Source organism: Bos indicus, chromosome 7, assembly GCF_029378745.1.
Source record: "Bos indicus isolate NIAB-ARS_2022 breed Sahiwal x Tharparkar chromosome 7, NIAB-ARS_B.indTharparkar_mat_pri_1.0, whole genome shotgun sequence".
NCBI classification, from domain to species: domain Eukaryota; kingdom Metazoa; phylum Chordata; class Mammalia; order Artiodactyla; family Bovidae; genus Bos; species Bos indicus.
This window is the reverse complement of record NC_091766.1, coordinates 62,411,339-62,434,170: the sequence shown is the minus strand read 5'-3', so window position 1 is coordinate 62,434,170 and position 22,832 is coordinate 62,411,339. Positions and strand designations below refer to the sequence as shown.

The window sequence follows — 22,832 nt, the reverse complement described above, 5'->3', positions numbered from 1 at the left end:
TGATTCTAATTATAGAGATAAAAAATAAACAGATGAAGAAAGAAATGGATGGGAAGCTCAAAAGGCACTGCAGAGACATATTCAGAGGGTGGCTGCCCTTGAGTTGAGACCTGAGGAGTTGGCCACATGAAAAGGGGGCTGGAGAGTGTCCCAGGCAAGAACAAGACAAGACCAATCCCACTTTGGGAAAGAGCTTGAAGTGACCTGAGACATGGTCATTTGCTCATCACATGGTGAGCGGTGGTGGGAATGAAGCTTAAAGGATGGGTTGGATGGCTCATGGGTGCCTCATAGCTTGGATGACCATGTTATTTGAGGTCCAAACTGTGAGGCTCCTGAGAGTGAGAGAGGCACTAAAAACAGTTAATTGGTTATAACTGTTGATTTTCATAACAAATGAAAATCAAGACTGTCCTGGGCTAACCAGGAAGTATGGTCACCCATGATAAGCCTTGGTAATACTTGTAGATTCTAATCAAGGTGCAGTGAGAAGTGATGGAAGGGTTTCCAACAGGGAAGTGACCCTTCTTGTGTCCCAGGAAGCTCATTTTTTAAGTTCCAGAGACAGTCAGTTGAAGGGGGCAAGACTGGTTGAGGGAGACCAATGAGAAGTCATCTAAGCTGGAGGCAGGTGGTGCTGAGACCTTGAGGTGATGGTGAAGATGAACAAGTGAACAGATTTGCAACAGGTTTTGCTTGGAAATTAGTGGGAGTTGGTGGTGGATTGGATATGGGGAGAGAAAGAAAAGAGAAGAATCAGGACCACTCCCAGGTTCCTGACTCCAGTGAAGTCTGATTGGTAGGGCCATTTATGAGTCTGGATAGACTTGGATGGAGAACAGGTTTATGGGATAAAATGAAGGCTCTGTTTAGCATATATTATCTTTCAGGTGTCCATGATATATCTAAGTGAAGGTGTCCAATAAGTAGCTGGAAATGGGAAGCTTTGACTCAGAGAACAGATGTGGGCTAATGTAGAGGGTCTTCAAAGCCAAAAGCATAGGTCAAGAGATCAGCTTCCTGATCTCTGTAAGCCTGGCTCAGAGTATCACTTAGTAACTCAATCACTTTCTTGCATTCGTCCTGTATATCCACTTTTGTTCACTGGGAGGTACTATGTTGCTGCTGCTGCTAAGTCACTTCAGTCGTGTCCAACTCTGTATAGGCCAGCAGATTCTGCTCTGGCTTTACCTGCTGTATGACCTTGAGCATGTTAATTGACCTTTTTGAGACTCAGTTATATCTTTTGTAAAGTAGGACACTTCAGGATACCTGCCTTATCAGACAGATAAACTAAGATCACACATTTAAAGCATGTAAAAGTGACTGGCACACAGTTTGTACTCAGATAATGTCAGTTACATGTTATAATGCAGTGCTTAGTCACTCAGTTATGTCTGATTCTTTGTGACCCCATGAACTGTAGCCCACCAGACTCCACTGTCCATGTGATTCTCCAGGCAAGAATACTGGAGTGGGTTACCATGCCCTCCTCCAGGAGATCTTCCCAACCCAGGGATTGAACCCAGATCTCCTGCACTGCAGGAGGATTCTTTACCATCTGAGCCACCAGGAAAGCTGATATATTATAATACTTAGCAGTAATATTAATTATTACCATTGCTATTGATATCTCATCAGTTACCAATAATTCCCAGAAGCAGGTGTATTATTATACCTTTCTTGCCCACTCAAAGCAAATCCATATGAACAAGATATTACTGTAGGGAAAATTACAAAGATCCTTGCTGACAGCTGTGAAAGTGGTAATGCTACTGAGGAGCGGAAGGAAAGCTTCACCCTTGTCTGCCTAAGTCTGGGCAGAAAGTTATAGAGATGCTTGGTGAAATGTGCAAGGGAAATGCATTTCTAATTTATTCTAATAATCACCTTGCTTAAAACCTTTGGTGGCTTTTCATGTCTCTGACTTAAATCCAATCTCCTGTTCCTCAGCCCATCAGTAACCACCTGGGTTACCTCTCTGCGCACCTCTGGCCCTCAGCCCTGGCCACTCTGGTCCCTTCCTGCTTTTTCAGCATTCCTTCCCACCTGAGGGCCTGACACTTGCTGTTCCCTGTCTGTCACCTCTCCTCCTCACCTCTCTTTTCTCCTGATCACGGCGGAGGGCCTGGTCTGTACTAGGCACTCAATACATATTTGTTGACTGAACTGAAGAAGACATGCCCATCCCCAGCCTGACCCCAGTCACATAGTAAAGAGGAGTAAGAGAACCTGTTGGGCTGACAGTGGCCACAAAGGATGTGCTCTGAAATCGCTAGGAGACATGTGATGACCGTCCTAAGGAAAGAGACAGAATGAGAGAAGTTCAAGGGGAAGGAAGCATGTGGCTGGCGAGGCTTAGGAGGGACTCAGAGAGGTGTCAGATGAGAAGGTGTAGAATTAAGTTTTACTGCCTGGTGTGGGTTGTAAGTCCCTCCACAAAGCCTTTGGTGCTTCCGGAGTGATGATTTTCCTTTTCAAATACGACAGCACACTGAGCTCACCCTGGAGCAGCAGGGAGGCCCCTTAGGGGCCATAGCCACTGTCCTAATTCGTAGCCTGCTTCACCCACAGGTGTCAGACAGTGGCATCCCACCCCTCTCATCTTCCACGTCGGTCAAGGTCCACGTCAGGGAGCAGAGCCACTACCCGCCCTCCGCCCTCCCCCTGGAGATCTTCATCACCATCGGGGAGGAGGAGTTCCAGGGTGGCATGGTGGGCAAAATCCATGCCACAGACCGAGACCCACAGGACACGTTGACCTACAGCCTGGCGGGAGAGGAGAGCGTGGGCCAGCGCTTCTCAGTGGGGGCGACCGATGGCAAGATCATCGCCTCCCACACGCTGCCTCGGGGCCGATACACTTTCAACGTCACAGTCAGTGATGGAACCTTCTCCACCATGGCTGGCGTCCACGTCCATGTGTGGCACATGGGGCCAGAGGCTCTGCAGCAGACCATGTGGATGGGCTTCCACCAGCTCACTCCAGAGGAGCTGGTGAGTGACCACTGGAGGAACCTGCAGAGGTTCCTTAGCAACTGGCTGGACATCAAACGAGCCAACATCCACCTGGCCAGCCTTCAGCCAGCAGAGGCCACGGCTGGTGTGGATGTGCTCCTGGTCTTCGAAGGGCACTTGGGGGCTTTCTCCAAGCTCCAGGAACTGGCATCCACCATCGCTCGCTCAGCCAAGGAGATGGAGCACTCAGTGGGAATTCAGATGAGGTCAGCCATGCCCGTGGTGCCCTGCCAGGGGCCAAGCTGCCAGGGACAAATCTGCCAAGAGACCGTGCACCTGGATCCCAGGGTTGGGCCCACATACAGCACAGCCCGGCTCAGCATCCTGACCCCAAGGCACCGCCTGGAGAAGAACTGCTCCTGTAAAGGTGAGAAATGGGCCTTCCCCAGGACACCCAGCACTGCTGGGCCTGGCCAGCCCAACTCCAGGGCTGGAGATCCCAACACAGGGCTCTCAGTTTAGTTAGAGGGATGTTTTCACAGGATTAAGGGCCATGGACCACCACGAGACAGGTATGGCCTCACAAAATCTCATCATGGAATAGCACCCTAGTTCTGGTCACTTTTTTAAATTTTGAAAATAAGAATAAGAATACAAGAGACAGTTCAGATAACAGCTAAAAGCATAGAGTCTAGCATCAAGTTGCCTGGGTTCCAATCCTAGCTATGCCACTTGTGAGCCACGTGACCCAGGGAAAATTAATTAACCTCTCTGTCCCTTTGTGCTATTGTAGGGATTAAGAATTAAATATTAAGGGCTTGCTTAGAAAAGTGCCTGACATATAGAAGGCGGTCAATTAACCTGAGTCAGTAACGCTACTACTATTATTACTACAGTCTGATGGGTTTAACCTTAGCATTCAGAATAGGCAGCTCAGGTTCAAATCTGAGCTTCTATCATTTACTAGCTGTGTACCCTTGAGTGGATTATTAAAACTCTCTTTCTCCTCCTTTTGACCTGAGTTCCCTCTCTTCAACACTTCTCTTCCCCTCCTCTCAATCCCCCTCCCCCCAAATCAACCCTCTTCCCTAGGAATCTGGAGCCCTGACAACTGATAATCTTATTCACAATGAGGTTTTAACGATTTAATAAGTGAACTCACTTCTGGGGAGGGTGGATTTAAAAAACAAAATCTGGGGAGGGCATTGCTTAATATAACACAGCATTTCTCAAAGGGGTTTCCACAGAATGCCATGTCCAAGGGCTAATGGTAGGTGGTCCACATTAAAGGGTCCCATGGTCAAATAAGCTTGAAAAACTCAAGTTTAGGTGAAGTTTCAGACCCCTCACTATGCAACAGTGCATTAGCAATTGCTATGGGGGATGGGATATGCAGGACCTTATGGAAGTTTTAGCCACATTATTTGTCACTATTTTCTTTCCTCTTGACTTCTTAACAGCATATCATGTGGGATGCACTTATTCAAATGATTACACTCCTAATGATAAAGGAGATATCTTGAGGCAAAAAGCCTTTGTGGTGTTCCTGAAATCACACATATATGCAAGATCCTCTCCAACTTGGCCTCCTTCTTCCCCAAGTGATGTCAGAATCATCATGGAAACTATGGAGGATTTTGGTATCAACCAACATACTTGGTTGATATTTCTGGCTCAATGCATGTTTCCTTCATGGTTTTAGCTCATAGTTTCTGACCCAGGCTGGAACCCAAGGCAAGGGGCCCTGGGGCCAAAGAAAGGTGTGCAGGGTGATGGCCCCTGTCTAACAGTGTGCCCCTGGACAAGTTACTCCACACCCTTGTTTCTTCACCTGTAAAATGTGAGCAATGACTTTGCTTGCCACCCAAGAGTTGAGTGAGACAAAGTCGGTTCCAGTGTTCCATGGTGACCACTTGGTACCGGGGTCCAGCCCCAGTTGGATCCAGGGATATCCTCAGGAGGACGGCATTGGTGAAAGAATAGCAAAGCAGAGAGACAGAGGCTTGACCTGACTGGTTTACGTGGGAAACCAATAAAGTTCGTGACACCGAACTTGCTCTGACCACGGAGGCCACAGGCGCCCTCTCGAATAGCTGAAGGTACCCCACCTTAGGCACCTTCTCGAGTGGGTCTTAGAAGCCCAGGCAAGTAAGTGGTCTCACAGAGCCCCCACGCTCCAAATCAGTCATCCTGAAGGAAGAACAGAGAAGAAAAGGAGAGAAAAGGAAACAAGAAAGAACGACATGGGGAGACCAAGCTTTGGTGAGCAAGGCCCATAGCTTTATTTTCAAAGAGAGCTTATATACCTTAAGTTGTGCGTAGAGGATAATAGGGGGTGTAAAACCATGCAAAGTCAGCAGTCTTTGATCCTTATCGAGACCAGGCTTTCTTTTCTGCAAACTTATCATATACAAATGCTTTAGGTGATTTACATCATCTTCTGGCCAGAAGGCCTATTAACATTTTATGACTCTTTGTTCCGATAAAAGTTAGTTAACCAGAAAACATGTTTTTTCTAAGAGTAATTGTTTTAAAGTTTGGCGCCATCCTTCAAAAGTGTTAGATAAAGTTGCATTTCTACAGGGCAAAGGTGCAGTGGGCTTACAACAAGGAAAGAATTTATTACCTTAAGGGTCTAAAGTTGTTAACACCAAGGCCACTACTTATTTTTTTCTATATACCAACTATATTAATTAATATACTCCCAAGGACACAATACAGGGGATGTGGAAACTTGGCAGCAAGCATTAGCTCAACAATGAAATCTTCTACTAGTTCTATTCTAACAATTTCTAACTCCCCGAGAGGTTCTATACTATTTGAATATCTTAAGCTTCCTGTACCTCTCGCTGTTGGGAGGCTGTAAACAATCGTATGCGTAGCTGTAGGAGTCCGGGTATACCTGTCAGGCAAGTTAGAGAGCCATCTGAGGGGTTTGGATTGAAACACTCCTAATATGCCCAGGAGGCTAATTAACTAGAGCTCTAAGTTGATTTCCTTCAGAGAAAGGTGATCAGGGATAGCCCCTCGTTAATGTCAGAGGAGTTGGTGAAAGTCGTAGAGTAGTAAAACAGACAGATTCTGGTTTTGGGGTAGATGCTCAAGCAGATCCAGGGGCCCCTCGAGTCCTGACTTGCCTTTGCATATTAGGCCTCTCCGCATGACCTTTGTCAAGGGTGGGAACTCCCGTGCTGGGTCCCGGCATCTCCCCCATTTTTATTTCTTAAGAAACCCGTATGCAATTCAGTCTCGAGCTTCTGAATGCTCTGTCGGAAAATTCTGACAATACAAGGAAGAATGAATATGATAAGCAGAATTATAGCGGCCACAGCAGCATAGTTAAAAATAGCAGACAGAAAGTACTTTCCTGAAACAAAGTTAGAGATTGTATGGAAGAAGTCACTTGCTACTCCTGAGGCAGTAAAATCTAAGTGAGAGCGTTCTATGGTTGTTATTTGACTGTGAAGTTTCCTTAAATCTAAACTAATGTCGGAGCTGTTCCAGACACCTAAAATATGATTTTTAATTTTTTGCCAGTCATAATCTGTCTCATTTACTTTCAGGGGTGTTACACAAATCCACCGATAGTCGGCATGACAGGACAGTGCCAATCTCACTTTTAAAGCCTGCAATTCATTTCCAATATGCAATATTGCTTCCTCTAGGGCATCTATCCTCATCTCCAGCTTCCTGAATATAGCTTCCTCTGTTGCCAATGCTAAAGAAACATTTTTGGACATAGCATCAACATATTGAGCAGTGTGTACTTGTTCAGTCAATGAAACTGCTGCCATATAAACAGAAGTAATTCCAGTTATTAAAGTTGCTATTCCCAGTAAAAGTAAGCCCGCTAACCGTCGTGATCGCATTAAATCCCGCACTTGTTGTATTACAGCAAGACCATAGTTATCATACCAATGTGTAGTTATAGTTACAGGCACCATAAGATAGGGTGGGCGTTGCAACACCACAAAAGAGCAAACATTATATTGAGGGGCCAAACAAGATGAGAGCATACATTGTTCACAAGTTACTATATTAGGTCCACCTGAATAATTCATGTGTATATTAAGTCTCTTGGAATCATTAGTGAAGAGAAAAACATAAGGCGAGGGTAGACAAGCTAAAATAGAGTAAGTAGAAATATTTTCTGGCCGGGTTAAGGTAATAGGGGCAGTAGCGGTAAGGGCCTTCCAAATTTCTGGTTGCCAATAAGTTCTGCCCTTAGCCGTATAAGACAGCATAGGAGGAACAAATTGATTACGATGCCATCTAGTGGCGCGTAATGGCCAAGGAACTGAATATTCTTTCCAATTGTCAAATCTCCCTTTAAATGCATCATCAATCATTGGATCCTGACCTGGATCCGGGTTGCTCCAGTCCTGAATGGTATAATTTCCTCCTGGTATTCTGTAGTCAATTCTAGAATTATAAGTACAAGATTTCCAAATCGGATATCCTGAATGACCATCTATAGTTTTCCATATGGCATCTGAAGGGGCAGCATTATGACAATTTGGATATTTTGGTGGAGATTTAAAACGCAGGGATTTATAGGGGTCAAGGATCCCAGGCATACGAGCCAGTAATACCCAAACTGACCGATATCTTAAGGATGGAGAATCTGTTATAATTGCTTTTTCAGAGGCTCCAATACATCCTTCTTTGGTAGGAGTAATATAGCTTCCTGTATGATCAAAAGGGAAGTTAAAACAAACAGGGAGATCATCTGTTAATCCCCTAAAGGTATAATTGAAATTAATAGGGTATTCCTCCTCTGTATAGAAAGTATAATGTCCTCCCAATAAATGAGGCTGGTTTGTGTGGACCCGTATAGGGGCATTGTTCCAAGTAACTACTTGGAAGGTTGGAGGATCTGGGAAGTATGCCCAATACTTTTCTGGAGCGGGAGAGGAGGCGCTTACCTGGCAAGATAGTAAGGCAAGCATAGCAATAAACACTCTCTCCGGAGAGACTGGAGAGCCCTGCAGGGAAGCTATCCCTTGTGCCTGGTGACAAAGCGTCTTAATCTGTCCCCAGGTAGGTATAGAGGCTTGTTGAGTGGCCCGCGTAGGACATCCCGGTGATTTCCTGTGGGGTAAAGAATTAGGGAGAACAATATCTCTTATACAGAGTTGTGACATCTGTCTGGTGGGTGGTTCCTCTTCCTGTTCATCCAGGATCTCTGGTGTCATTCGTCTAGAGATCAGCTGGGCTTCCCGTGTTGGCGGAGGGAGTGGAGGTAGAGGAGGTCCCTTCCTTTTTTGTGGTCGTGGCAGTGGAGGGACCAGATGCCTGGGGGGCTGTGACATGACGAATCAGTCTTTCTGGGATCCAAATTGCATCCTGTGGGAAAACACAAGCATATCCTCGGCCGCTAGTTAATAATGGGTTGGGACCCCTCCATTGTCCAGAGAGGAGATCCTTCCACTTCACCAACAGCTTTTTATTTTGTTCCGGACACCAATGAAGCATTGCAGTGGCTCCAGATGAATCAACATTCAGGTTATTTATTACAAAGAGAGCATGCTGCAGGATCTGATGGGGGGAACTATATTTAAATTCCCCTTCCTGTAATTTTTGAATTTGTATTTTTAATGTTTGACGTGCCCTTTCTACTATAGCTTGTCCTTGTGGATTATAGGGGATGCCTGTATTATGTTTTATATAAAACTTTATACAAAAATCCTGGAAAGGCTTAAAGTATAAGTAGGGGCATTATCAGTTTTTAAAGCCTTTGGCAGACCTAAATATGAAAAACAAGTAAAGAGATGTTGCACTACATCCTTATAGGCCTCTCCAGTACGAGCAGTTGCAATAATGACATGAGAAAAAGTATCTACAGTTACATGAACAAAAGACAATTTTCCAAATGAAGAGACATGAATTATATCCATCTGCCAGAGTACATTAGGTCTGAGACCACGAGGGTTAACTCCCATAGGTAAATTATTTACAGTAGTGGGACAATGTGAACAGGAGTGAACAATCTCTCGTGCAGATTCACGGGGAATCTGAAATTGATAATCTTAAGGCATTAGCATTTTGATGATGGAGTGAGTGAGGGGCTCGAGGCTCTTCAAAGGCAGGAGCCACTGTAACTTTAGTTAGTGAATCTGCCAAGTCATTTAAGGCATTCAAAGGTCCAGGCAATCCAGAATGAGCTTGCACGTAGCCAATAAAATATGATCTCGGTTTCGTTCCCAAATTTGCTGCTGTAGTTTAGTTAACAAGTGAAATATAGCAGTTTTGTTCTCTGGCAGAACCGCAGTCTCAATGTGTGGAAACAGCCTGACCACATACTGAGAGTCAGAGTAAAGGTTAAATTCCTCCTCTGCAAACGTAACAAAAGCCTCTATAACAGCTGTGAGTTCAGCTCTTTGAGCTGAAGTTTCTTGTGTTTGCAAAACCTTATGCTGATCTCTTGTAACTATAGAAGCTCTGCCATTAGCTGACCCGTTAGTAAAGGCCATTTGAGTGCCTGGATTGGGGGAGTGTTTGCACCTAACAGGGAAAATAACTGGATGTTTAGATATAAAGTTTAGCAAAACATGTGAAGGTAAATGATGCAGAATTTGACCAAAATAATTTCCTATAGCAATCTGCCAATTTTCATCAAACATTAGAAGAGCATCAAGCTGTTCTTTATTATATGGAATTACAATTTCTGATGGCTCTTTACCAAATAACTCAATGCTCCACTTTCTCCCCTTTAATATTAAAGTAGCCACTAAACCCGGATAAGAAGCCACTACCTTTTTAGCTTGAGCGGGAAGATGGACCCACTCTAGGGGGCCGTTTGGCCATAAAACTCCCATAGGTGCAGTTGGGGTAGCCAGGCAAAGGAATTGCCAGGAGGCTGCTAATTCAATTCTTTTTACATAGCTATCAGATAAAGCCTTTTCTACTTTGTCTAGGGCTTCCTGAGCCTCAATAGTTAATTGCCTTTTTGAAGTTGGATCAGGATCACCACGCAGAATGTTAAAAAGAGGCTTTAGCTCAGCAGTGGTTAATTTTAAATAGGGCCTTATCCAATTAATAACACCTAAAAGTTTCTGATAATCATTTAAAGTAACAAGATGGACTTTTCTCAATTGTAAAGGGGCATGAGTCACTGTTTCAGAATTTATAACCCTTCCTAAATAAGTTATAGGTAGATTGGTTTGAATTTTCTCTGGGGCAATTTTTAAGCCTCTAGCTGACAGTGCCTGAGTCAAATCTTGGACAGCAGTTTGCAAATGAGCTCTATCTGGATGAGCTATTAAAATACCATCCATGTAATGAATCATATATACTTGTTCATATTTAGCCCTAATATCTTCTATAGTGGCATTGACTAATTTTTGACATAGGGTAGGGCTATTTTTCATTCCCTGGGGTAACACTTTTCCATTGAAACCTTAAATAAGGCTGTTTAAAATTTTCTGATGGCAGACTAAAGGCAAATTGCTTTTTATCTTCAGCACTTATGGGAATGGTGAAAAAACAGTCTTGTAAATCAATTACAATAATATTATATCCCTCTGGAACAGCTACTAGGGAAGGGAACCCAGGTTGTAAGGCCCCCATGTCTTCCATAGTGGCATTAATAGCTCTTAGATCTTGTAAAAGTCGCTACTTGCCAGATTTTTTCTTAATGACAAAAATAGGAGTGTTCCAGGGGCTATTGGAGGGTTCAATATGTCCCAATTGCAGTTGTTCAGAGATTAACATCTTAGCTGCCAGTAATTTTTCTTTAGGCAGAGGCCATTGTTCTACCCACACTGGGTCTTGAGATTTCCATGTAATGGGGTCGGCAGCAAAAACAATGGCCTCCATTATAAATTTGGATACCCCAATCCTGTATGTTGCTGTCGAGGGGTTGGGCAGATCGGCTCAATTATTCCTTCCTGTTGTTTACATAGTCCTTTTGATGGATCATAGCCCATATCGAGCATTTGGGAGGTCACTTTTTCATCAGGACTAAAAAGTAGCACTCCCATTTGAGACAGCACATCCCTCCCCCATAGAGTAAAGGGGAGTGAAGTAACTACATGGGGTTGAAAAGTTCCACAGGTATCCTCAAACCGCCAGTCTAACATTTTTGCACTCTTAACTACTGCGGTGGCTCTCCCTATTCCCACCAAGTTGTTTTCAGTCGTGTGTGTTGGCCAGGAACTGGGCCAGTCTTTCCCAGAAATGCAGGAAACATCTGCTCCTGTATCTAACAGCCCCACAATAGACTTGCCAGTAACCAAGATAGTTTTCATAGGGCATTTCTGAGTAATCTCTGTCACCCAAAAGACCATATCACTGGATGTGAATCCTCTCTCTTGTCTCTCACTCTGAGTAACAGTGTGCCCTACAGCAGTGTGATAAGGCAAAAGTAAAAGTTGAGCTATTCTCTGTCCTTTATGAATTTGTATAGTTTTAATTGGGGGTGAATCATAATCTGAATTTCTCCTGTGTAATCTGAATCAATCACTCCAGAAACAATTATGAGTCCTTGCATGGCTAAGGAACTTCTGCCCAGTATAATTCCTACCAAACCTGTCGGTAATGGGCCTTTAACCCCTGTAGAGATTTTTATAGTAGGACTATCTGGTGTTAATATTGTTGAGGTGGTGGAACGGAGGTCCAGCCCTGCGCTGCCTGGGGTTGCTCTAATGAGCTCTGTGATGGGATGAAGGGTATGAATGGGTTCAAAGATGTTGCCCCAATTGCTGTCAGGGCCTGAGGCTGGCCCCTCAACCCGTTTCCCGACTGCTGGTCAGGAACTAGCAAGGTTCCATTTTTATGGAATTTTGATCTACAGTCTTTTACCCAGTGATATCCCTTCTGACAACGAGGACAAGGAGTCTTAGGGAGATTAGGAGTCATAGCCGTGGAGGCAGGATTCGGCAGATAAGAGTTAGCTGTTCTTTGGGGGCAGGCGCGCGTAAAGTGCCCCTCCTGGCCGCAAGAAAAGCAGGCTTTGGACAAGTCAGCATTCCGGCCTTGATTACTGAAATGACTCTTTGGCGGGTTATTCTTGTTTGTAAAAAAGGATTGAACTGTCTGTTGATAAGAATTTCCCTTTATGGCCACAGCTATAGCAACGCCCTGCATCATTGCAGGTCCTACATGTGCACATTGCCTGATGTAATCTCCTACTTCCCCAGATTTTTTTTATAGGACGTAGGATAGCCTGGCAGGTAGAATTAGCATTTTCAAATGCTAGTTGTTTTATCAGTATTTCAGATGCCTCAGTACTAGAAATTACTCTGTTGATTCCCTCTATAAGTTGTGATACAAAGTCCTCATATGGCTCTTCTGGCCTTTGTTTAATGTTTGAAAAGGAAGAGGTTGATTCCTTTTCTTGAGGCAATAATCACCAGGCCCCAAGGGCGCAGGATGATACCTGTTCTAAAGTTTCTTTGCCTAGATCCATCTGATCCCCAAATGTTGCATAATCAATTCCTACCAACTTTTCTTTTACAATGTTGTTTCTTCCCTGTTTGAGGTTAGTGCTAGCCTGCTTTTGGGCAACATCCTCATATTCAGCTTTCCAAAGTATAAATTGCCCTCCAGATAAACAAGCCTTAACAATTGTTTTCCAATCATGAGGTGTCAGCCATCTAACCGCCAAGGCGTCTAATAATGTTAAAGTGTACGGGGCTGTAGCCCCATATAAGGCATAAGCCCGTTTGAGTTTTTTAATTAATTTCATTGGAAGAGGTTCCCAGAAAGGGACCTCTCCCCCCCCCCCCCCCCTTTTCTGAAACACTACTGGAAAACAAGCCTCAAGGTGGGGATCAAATTCATCCTCGGGGCTAGAGAGGACCCTTCTCTGGGGAAGTTCTAGTGGAGGCCCCTCACCCCTATAGGGAGGAGGGGGCAAGCGGGGACTGAGGCATTCCCTGTTTTTCCTCTCCTGCTCTGGGGATCCTCTGCCTGTTTGATATTTAAATCTTATGGATGGTCTGATTGGGGATGTTTCCCCTCAGACTCATAGGAGCAGATGGTATGATTGAAGATATTTCCGTCAAGCTCCTAGGAGCGGATGGTCTGATTGGAGATGTTTCTCTTAGACTTTTAGGAGCGTCTTTAGCTAAAAAAGACCAATCCTCATCAGAATGGTATCAAGCTGCCATTTCCTCTAAATCTTCCTCATCCTGAGGGGAGAGCTGATCTTTCTTCTCATCCCTATCTTTTATTTACCCATCAGCAGTCATAGCAGCTAGCCATTCGTTTAGCTGCTGATAGCTAGGTATAGCTTCCTTTTCTTCACTTTCCTCTCATACATGCACCTTTTTTTCCTCACTTTCCTCTTTAACGTGAACCTTTCAGAATCAGGAGCAGGGTCTAAAGCATCTCTAATTATATTACATAAGGAAAAGGCATCAGAGGGCACTTTTTCCGGACCATGTTGACTATAACAAGTTTTTATCTGTTTACCTACCTTTTCCCAGAATCTAAGTTAACAGTGCCCTTTTCTGGAAACCAAGGACACTGCTCTTGTACAAAAGTGAAAAAGGATTGAACATTAGCTTTCTTGACTTTTATTCCTTTTTTTGCTTAACAATTGCAAAATTACTCCTATAAAAAGTTGTCATTCTTTTAATTCACTGTTACCCATGTCAGAAAATTTTTATCTTGTCTTAAATTGCAAGATTCAACACTTCAACACTGAAATCTTGTCTCATATTGCAAGATTCAACACTTCAACACTTCCCACTCCTACTCACCCTACCTATCTTATGCAGGGGGGTCTGCGACACCCTGAGTGGGGTCCTAGCCATCCGAAAACTGCACAATGGGGGAGACCTACCTTTGGATAGCCTGTTCCGGGCGCCACTTACCAGGGTCCAGCCCCGGTTGGATCCAGGGATATCCTCTGGAGGACGGCGTTGGCGAAAGGATAGCAAAGCGGAGAGACAGAGGCTTGACCTGACTGGTTTATGTGGGAAACCAATAAAGTTCGTGACACCGAACTTGCTCTGACCACGGAGGCCACAGGCGCCCTCTCGAATAGCTGAAGGTACCCCACCTTAGGCACCTTCTCGAGTGGGTCTTAGAAGCCCAGGCAAGTAAGTGGTCTCACAGAGCCCCCCGCTCCAAATCAGTCATCCTGAAGGAAGAACAGAGAAGAAAAGGAGAGAAAAGGAAACAAGAAAGAATGACATGGGGAGACCAAGCTTCGGTGAGCAAGGCCCGTAGCTTTATTTTCAAAGGGAGCTTATATACCTTAAGTTGTGCGTAGAGGATAATAGGGGGTGTAAAACCATGCAAAGTCAGCAGTCTTTGATCCTTATCGAGACCAGGCTTTCTTTTCTGCAAACTTATCATATACAAATGCTTTAGGTGATTTACATCATCTTCTGGCCAGAAGGCCTATTAACATTTTATGACTCTTTGTTCCGATAAAAGTTAGTTAACCAGAAAACATATTTTTTCTAAGAGTAATTGTTTTAAAGTTTGGCGCCATCCTTCAAAAGTGTTAGATAAAGTTGCATTTCTACAGGGCAAAGGTGCAGTGGGCTTACAACAAGGAAAGAATTTATTACCTTAAGGGTCTAAAGTTGTTAACACCAAGGCCACTACTTATTTTTTCTATATACCAACTATATTAATTAATATACTCCCAAGGACACAATACAGGGGAAGTGGAAACTTGGCAGCAAGCATTAGCTCAACAATGAAATCTTCTACTAGTTCTATTCTAACAATTTCTAACTCCCCGAGAGGTTCTATACTATTTGAATATCTTAAGCTTCCCGTACCTCTCGCTGTTGGGAGGCTGTAAACAATCGTATGCGTAGCTGTAGGAGTCCGGGTATACCTGTCAGGCAAGTTAGAGAGCCATCTGAGGGGTTTGGATTGAAACACTCCTAATATGCCCAGGAGGCTAATTAACTAGAGCTCTAAGTTGATTTCCTTCAGAGAAAGGTGATCAGGGATAGCCCCTCGTTAATGTCAGAGGAGTTGGTGAAAGTCATAGAGTAGTAAAACAGACAGATTCTGGTTTTGGGGTAGATGCTCAAGCAGATCCAGGGGCCCCTCGAGTCCTGACTTGCCTTTGCATATCAGGCCTCTCCGCATGACCTTTGTCAAGGGTGGGAACTCCCGTGCTGGCTCCCGGCAACTTGGTGTGGAGGTGACACCTTTGGTTGCTTTCACAGGTACTGCCGTGAGGTTCAGCGGTCAGAGTTTCGGGCGGTACCGTCTCCCGGAATTTCAGAACGGGCACATACACTTCCGCCTGAAAACACTCCAGTCACAGGCAATTCTCCTGTTCAGCAATAAGACAGTGCGTCTCTCCCTGAAGGTAAGGAACTGCCACCCTGAGAGATTTCCTGGGGGAATGCCAGGCTGGGGAGGTGGGGCAGTATGGGCGTGGCCAAGAAGGCAAACTTCTGCAAAGAAACCCTGCGTGGTTTACCATGAGCCTGGGTGTGACTCTCGAAGGTCAGAACACGAGACTTTCTAGTTACAATGGCCAAAACCCACCCCACTTGGGGATGCATCATGTCCTAGTACAACAGAGGTTGGGCTGTTCTGTGGGATGATAGAGAGCCTCTGAAGATAGAAAGAGAGATGCATGAGGCCACCTAGACCTGGCTGATGCTTTTATCACTTTTGCTGAGTAACAGACCCATGTTCCCCAAGATGGATTGGACCTGGGGGGCACTCAAGATGACAAAATCAGCATTAAGGTACATGGAATCATATGGAGGAAAATGAATTTCCTTTCTAAGGGTCTTTCAGTCCTTCTGATTATATCTGTAGAAAGTCTCAGAGTATCTGTCTGATTTTAACACCTCCATCACACATGTCCATCTCCCAAAGAGAAAGGAGACTTTGGCAGCTAGTTCGTGCTAAGTTGCTTCAGTTGTGTCTGACTCTTTGCAACCCTATAGACTGTAGCCCAGCAGGCTCTGCTGTCCACGGGACTCTCCAGGCAAAATACTAGAGTGGGTTGCCATGTCCTCTTCCAGGGAATCTTCCCTACCCAGGGATCGAACCCACTTCTTTTATGTCTCATGCATTGGCAGGCGGGTTCTTTACCTCTGCACCATCTGGGAAGCCCCATTTAGAATGTCTTAAATATTTATTTATTTTTACTGCACTGGGTCATCACTGATGCGCACATGCTTTCTCTAGTCGCAGCAAGTGGAAGCTATTATCTGGTTGTGGTGCTTGGGCTTCGCATTGTGGTGGCTTCTTGTGTTGCAGAGCATGGGCTCTAAGAACAGGGGTCAGTAGTTGTGTTGCTCTGCGGTGTGTGGGATCTTCCCACAGCGGGGATCTGTGTCCCTTGCACTGCAAGGCGGATTCTTCACCACTAGACCACCAGGGAAGCCCTAGTTGGAACTGAATTCATTTAGCAAATATTTATCAAGCATTACTATGCAACAGGCACTCTTCCAGGTGCTTGGGTCTTATCGGTGAAAAATATTAAAAAAAAAAAAAAAACCCTCTTAGAGTTTTCATCCTATGGTGAGAAACTGACAGTAAACCTAGTAAATCATAAAATTACAGAATTTGTCTAAATGTGATAAGTGTTTGGGGTTAAAAGAAAAGAAAGGTTAAGGGGGAAAAGGAATGTGGGAAGTTACAATTTTAAATAAGGTGGTTAGGGAAGGTTTCATTGAGGGTCTAGTTATGTAGACCTCTGGGGGAACAGCATTCTAGGTAAAGGGAACAGTCATTGGTAGGAGATTGCTTGGCATGTTTAAAAACAGCTCAGATGTCAATATGGCTTGAGTGAAGTGAGCAGGGGAACAGTAGTAGCACAAGTTGAGGTCTGATACATAATCAGATGAGATGAGATCATATCTATAAAAAGTTCTCATGCTATTTAAGAACATTGGGTTTTATTCTGAGTAATGTAGGGGATGTTAAAGGTTTTGAGCAAAGAATTAAGATGTTTTGACATATGTGAAAAGGGTCCTCATGGCTACTGTGCTGAGAATAGACTTTAGAGGCACAAGGATGGAAGTGGAAAGACCCAGCCCAAAGGAAGTAATTCTGGTGAGAGATGATGGCAGTTTAGACCAGGGGAATGACAGTGGAACTGGGAAAAAAAAGAGTTCAGATGCTGGAGATATTTTGAAGGCAAAGACAGCAGGACCCCGGAGGAGCTGAATGAGGGCTAGGAGAGAAAACAAGGAGTAAGACGTTGACCTGGAGCAACCTGAAGGAATGGAGTTGCTGCCAACAGACCTAGCCAAGGATATGGATAGAGTAGACTGGGGAAGTGGAGGTGACCAGGAGTTCCATTTTGGACACATGAGCTTGAGATAACTATCAGACCTACTAGTGGAGCTGGACAAACAAAATCTAATGAGAAAGTTCTGGGCTGGAGGTGAAGATCCGAGATTCTTCAACATATATGTAGTATTGACAACCATGAAACTGGGGAGATCACCAAGGATTGCAGGTTAAAAATAGGGTACATCAAGGATTTATCCTTGAGATACTCCATTACTGAGAAGGCAAGAGAAGAGGAGAATCCAATAAAGGAGAATGAAAAGATGCAATTGGCGATGGTGAAGGAAAATGAACAGAGTATTGTATCTGGGAAGCCAGATAAAGGGTTTGTATTAATAAGGAAACAGTGGGGCTTCCCTGGTGGCTCAGTGGTAAAGAATCCATGCAGGAGACATGGGTTCAATCCCTGGTCTGGGGAAATCCCACATGCCTCAGAGCAACGAAGCCCAAGCACCACAACTATTGAGCCAATGTAGAGCCTGGGAGCCTCAACTACTCAACCCATGTGTCACAATTACTGAAGCCCACATGCCCTAGAGCCCAGTACTATGCAACAAGAGAAGTCACTGCAATGAGAAGCCCAACTATGGAAACCATGTATCACAACTACTGAAGCCCGCATGCCCTAGAGCCCAGTGCTATGCAACAAGAGAAGTCACTGCAATGAGAAGCCCAACTACGGAAACCATGTGTCACAATTACTGAAGCCTGCATGCCCTAGAGCCCAGTGCTATGCAACAAGAGAAGTCACTGCAATGAGAAGCCCATGCACTATAACTAGAGAGTAGCCCTCACTCTCTGCAACTAGAGAACAACTGTGTACAGCAACAAAGACTCAGCACAGACATAAATAAATAAATAAAATTATATACAAAAAGAGAAGGAAGCATTGAATGATCAGCTCAGTCATATTCTGCTAAGAGGTCAAATAAGATATGAAGTGGTATCAATCATTGGATTCGGCAACAAAGAGGATGCTGCATACTCTGACATCAGTGGTTTCTGTGTCGTGGTGTCATGGTGGGTAGGAGTGGAATTTTACTACAAAGCAAAAGCAAATAAAGAAAGTGCAATCTGGCAAGAGATGTGGGTTCAATAAAACTTTTTTTTCTTTTTTAAGATTAGAGCAATAGGGACTTCCATGGTGGTCCAGTGGAGAAGACTCTATGCTCCCAAAACAGGGGACCCAGGTTTGATCACTGGTCAGGGAATTAGATCCCACATGCCAGAGCTAAGACGTTCTTATGCCTCAAGTAAAGATCCCACATGCTGCAACAAAGATCAAAGACCTTGCATGTCACAACTAAGACCTTGCAAATAAATAAATACATAAATATATATATATATATATTTTTTTTTTAAAGATTAGAGCAATAACAGCACGTCTATATGATGACTGGAATGATCCAGTAGAGAATGAACAAAGATATAGGAAGGAGAAAGGATAGTCAGTGGTCTCTTGTCCAATATATAGGAGGTTAAGAAGGGTAGGGTGGGATCTAGTGCACGAATAGAGAGATTGGCTTTGGACAACATGGACAGATGTGATGGTGACCGTGCCTATAACTTCCCATCTGGTTGCTGAGAGCAAGGATGGGGAGAGAGGCATTAAGGGTCTAAGGAGAGAAGTTGTGAAAATAGTCATCTGGGAGAGTGAGGGGACTAAACAAGACAGTAGAAGTGTTGGCCGCTCAGTCTTGTCCGACTCTTTGCAAAACCATGGACTGTGGCTCACCTGGCTCCTCTGTCCATGGAATTCTCCAGGCAAGAATATGGAGTGGGTGGCCATTCTCTTCTCCAGGAGATCTTCCCAACCCAGGGATTGAACCTGGGTCTCCTGCATTGCAGGTGGATTCTTTACTGTCTGAGCCAACAGGGGAGCCCAACCAAGACAGTACAATTGTACAATTGTTGGGCAGTACGAAGGACACATTTGTGGCCATGAAATTAAAGGGAGACCAATACGCAAAGGCTGTGTGTTACTCCGTAGCCACGTTCAGCTCCATGATTGCTATACAGAGTAGAGGGAAAGTTGAGTTTTACCTGATTTGTGTATTTGCCAAGTGAGATCTACCAAGTGAAAAAGGGAAAAGAATTTGTCTATGGACTTTAAGCTTGATAAGGTGAGGAATGAGGACATGAAAGAAGGGAGAAACAGTGAAAAAATGGAGGGATCAATGGAGTTGTGGTCTTTAGTAAGTGAAAGCAGTGATTTAATAACAATGCTTTGTATAAGATGTACTTATTTAAAAATTTTTTTAATTGAACAATAATTGCTTTACAGAATTTTGTGGTTTCCTGTCATACATCAACAAGAATCACCCATAGGTACACCCATGTCCCCTCCCTCCAGGGCCTCCCTCCCATCTCCCTTCCCATCCCACTATTTAGCCTGTCACAGAGCCCCTGTTTGAGTTCCCTGAGTCACACAGCAAATTCCCATTGGCTATCTATTTTACATATGGTATTGTAATTTTCTATGTTAGTCTCTCCATACATAAGATGTACTTATTTTTGACATTCTCTTTCCTCAGTGGCAAGTTATATTGGTTTTCCATTTGCTGTAATAATACTAAGTGTTCTTTTTAAAAAAGGTATGTGTAGTATTCAACCAGGGCAAAAATTGGCAAGATTGTGTACAAATGGCCAGTCTCTAGAAAACACTGGGTAAGATCTTCACATTTCACCCGGAGGAAGCTCTACTTAATCCAGCTCTACTTAATAGTTTCACTTTGTTGCTGTTGTTGCTCAGTTGCTAAGTTGTGTCCAGCTCTTGGTGACCCCATGAACTGCAGCACACCACCCTTCCCTGTCCTTCACTCTCTCCCAGAGTTTGCTCAAACTCATGTCCATTGAGTTGATAATGCCATCCAACCATCTCATCCTCTGTCATCCCCGTCTCCTCCTGCCTTCAATCTTCCCCAGTATCAGTGTCTTTTCCAGTGAGTTGGCTCTTCGCATCATGTGGCCAAAGAATTAGAGCTTCAACTTCAGCATTGTCCTTCCAGTGAATATTCAGGGTTGATTTCCTTTGGGATTGACTGGTTTGATCTCCCTGCAGTCCAAGGGACTCTCAAGAGTCTTCTCTAGCACCACAGTCCGAAAGCATCAATCCTTCAGTGCTCAGCATTCTTTATGGTCCAGCTCTCACATCCATACGTGACTACTGGAAAAACCATAGCTTTGACTATATGCACCTTTGTCAGCTTGTGGATCCCCTGAAATCATCTTTGAGATCCACTTCAAGAAGTGCTGAACTGTTGCATAAGTGGGGGTGAAAGGGAGGTTTTTGGTTTCCCTGAAGGCTTAGGAGAGTAGAACACTGGAGAGGCCTATGAAGAAGAATCCAAAAGACAGGGGCTGGCAAGATGTCTCTGGGCCTCAGTTTCCTCATCTGTGAAATGGACAGACATGTCCCCTACCAGGACATTCCTTGGAGAACAGCAAGGGCCAAATGAGGCCATAAATGGAAGTGCACTTTGAGGGCCTTTATGCTCTACAAATACAATGTCTGGAAAAAATACAGCCTTGAAAAATCACTACCCCTTCTACCTGTAAAAATACACGAACATTTTTTGCACTAGCAGCTTCTGAGCAAAGGTTTCTCTAAGCACCTCTTGGTTTTGCTGATGGTCATCTGGGTTTTCTTTACAGCTGGTCAATGGAGTGCTCCAGCTGGAATACCACTGCCCAGGTGGCTTCTATGGAAATCTTTCCTCCCGGTTGCACGTGAATGACCATGAGTGGCACTCTGTTCTGGTGGAGGAGATGGACACTTCCGTCCGCCTGTTGGTTGACAGTGCAAGCAGCACCTCCCTCAAGCTCCCAGAGAACTGCCAGGGTCTGAAGCCTGAAAGGGACCTCTTTCTGGGTGGCCTCGTCCACTCGCATTCTTCCCCAAATGTCTCCCAGGGCTTTGAAGGCTGCCTGGATGCTGTTGTGATCAACAGAGAGGTGCTGGAGCTGCTGGTCCATGGCAAGAAGGCGGCCGGTTTGCTGGAGAGGCGGGCCCTCACCGAGTGCTGCTTCCCCAGTGACCAGTGCGGCCAGAACCCGTGTCTCAACGGTGGGAAGTGCTCGCAGACTGGTGGGGCAGGTAAGGCTGTGGCTGACCCCGAGGCTTATCCCAGGAGACTCTGCAGAGGACCCTGACATGCTGAACTAGCAATCGTGGATCACTGTAGAGTTGACTGAGCATATTTCTCCAACACAGCCCCATGAGGGAGAGAGGGGAAAGGGAAGTAAAGCTCTGTTTTACTGCTCAAGAAACCACTGTGCTACGGAAGGGATACCTGGAAAGGTAAGGGAACTCAGACAAGGTCATAGGGCTGAAGTTTGAGACAGGCTCAGGGTGCAGATCTCAGTGGAGATAATTCCTCCCTTTCCTTTACTGTCTGGTGAGTTGGGATTGGCTAGGTTTACACTGGAGAAGGCATGACTGAGCGACTTCACTTTCACTTTTCACTTTCATGCATTGGAGAAGGAAATGGCAACCCACTCCAGCGTTCTTGCCTGGAGAATCCCAGGGATGGGGGAGCCTGGTGGGCTGCTGTCTATGGGGTCGCACAGAGTCGGACACGACTGAAGTGACTTAGCAGCAGCAGGTTTACACCAGGGGAGGCCAAGAGTCTTCTTTCTTCTTCAACAAGAACTATCTTTCTACTTTTTTTCTGGATGGGGGAAGGGGGTGAATAAGAACCTCCATATAGAAGGCTGAAGTCAACACATCTGTGTCATCATTGGTCCATGCTAAGTTTCTCTTTCTTACTGCCCTTTATACTCCACTGCCTTTTCCCTTCCCCAAACTCATAGGTAAACATTTAAAGTGGGGTTTTTTTTTGGCCATACTGGCACCCCACTCCAGTACTCTTGCCTGGCAAATCCCATGGATGGAGGAGCCTGGTAGGCTGCAGTCCATGGGGTTGCCAAGAGTCGGACACGACTGAGCAACTTCACGTTCACTTTTCACTTTCATGCATTGGAGAAGGAAATGGCAACCCACTCCAGTGTTCTTGCCTGAAGAATCCCAGGGACGGGGGAGCCTGGTGGGCTGCTGTCTTTGGGGTCGCACAGAGTTGGACACAACTGAAGCGACTTAGCAGCAGCAGCAGCAGCACAGTATATGGATCTTGGTTTCCTGACCAGGGATCAAACCCTCACCCCTCAGTGGACGCATGGAATCTTAACCACTGGACCACCAGGGAGATCCCTAAAGTTTTTAAAAGTATCCTTTCAACATGCATGAACTATATTTCACATGCTTGAATTTTTACACTCTTCCATCCACACTGCCACAAGTAATTCTTTTTTCTAATATTTTTTTAATTGGAGGATAATTTCTTTACAATGTTGCATTGGTTTCTGCCATACATCAACATGAATCAGCCATAGGCATATATATGTATGTCTCCTCCCTCTTGAACCTCCCTCCTACTGCTTTTAATTTCGGCTCAATTTGCCAAGGTGTGCATGTGCTTACCTTTCCCCTCTCCACTTTCCTAGCAATGGACATCCCACTTCCATCAACAGGGCTGCACTGAACATCCTTCCATGTCATCTTACGAACCTACATGAGAACTTTCACACATACACACACATGAAATTCACAAACCCAGAGTATACCAACACTTTGACTAAGTCGG

General features: G+C 44.7%; 2 protein-coding genes across 4 annotated transcripts in view; one reads left to right on the top strand and one right to left on the bottom strand.

Moving 5' to 3' along the window:
• Nucleotides 1–22,832, top strand: part of FAT2 (FAT atypical cadherin 2) — a 98,826-nt gene that overhangs the window by 69,232 nt on the left and 6,762 nt on the right. For 2 of the 3 annotated variants that reach the window (XM_070793872.1, XM_019965274.2), the window contains exons 19-21: nt 2,575–3,385; nt 15,099–15,244; nt 20,845–21,286. In XM_070793872.1, the coding sequence (XP_070649973.1) occupies nt 2,575–3,385; nt 15,099–15,244; nt 20,845–21,286 (1,399 nt within the window). Of the gene's footprint in view, nt 1–2,574; nt 3,386–15,098; nt 15,245–20,844; nt 21,491–22,832 lie in introns of all 3 variants that reach the window. The other variant, XR_011567763.1, reaches the window with a different exon arrangement.
• The window catches only part of SLC36A1 (solute carrier family 36 member 1), a 100,386-nt gene continuing 82,770 nt past the window's right edge, over nt 5,217–22,832 (bottom strand). Inside the window, exon 10 of the mRNA XM_070793876.1 lies at nt 5,217–8,304. Within this exon, the coding sequence (XP_070649977.1) occupies nt 8,303–8,304 (2 nt within the window). The 3' untranslated portion in view covers nt 5,217–8,302. The remainder of the gene's footprint in view (nt 8,305–22,832) is intronic.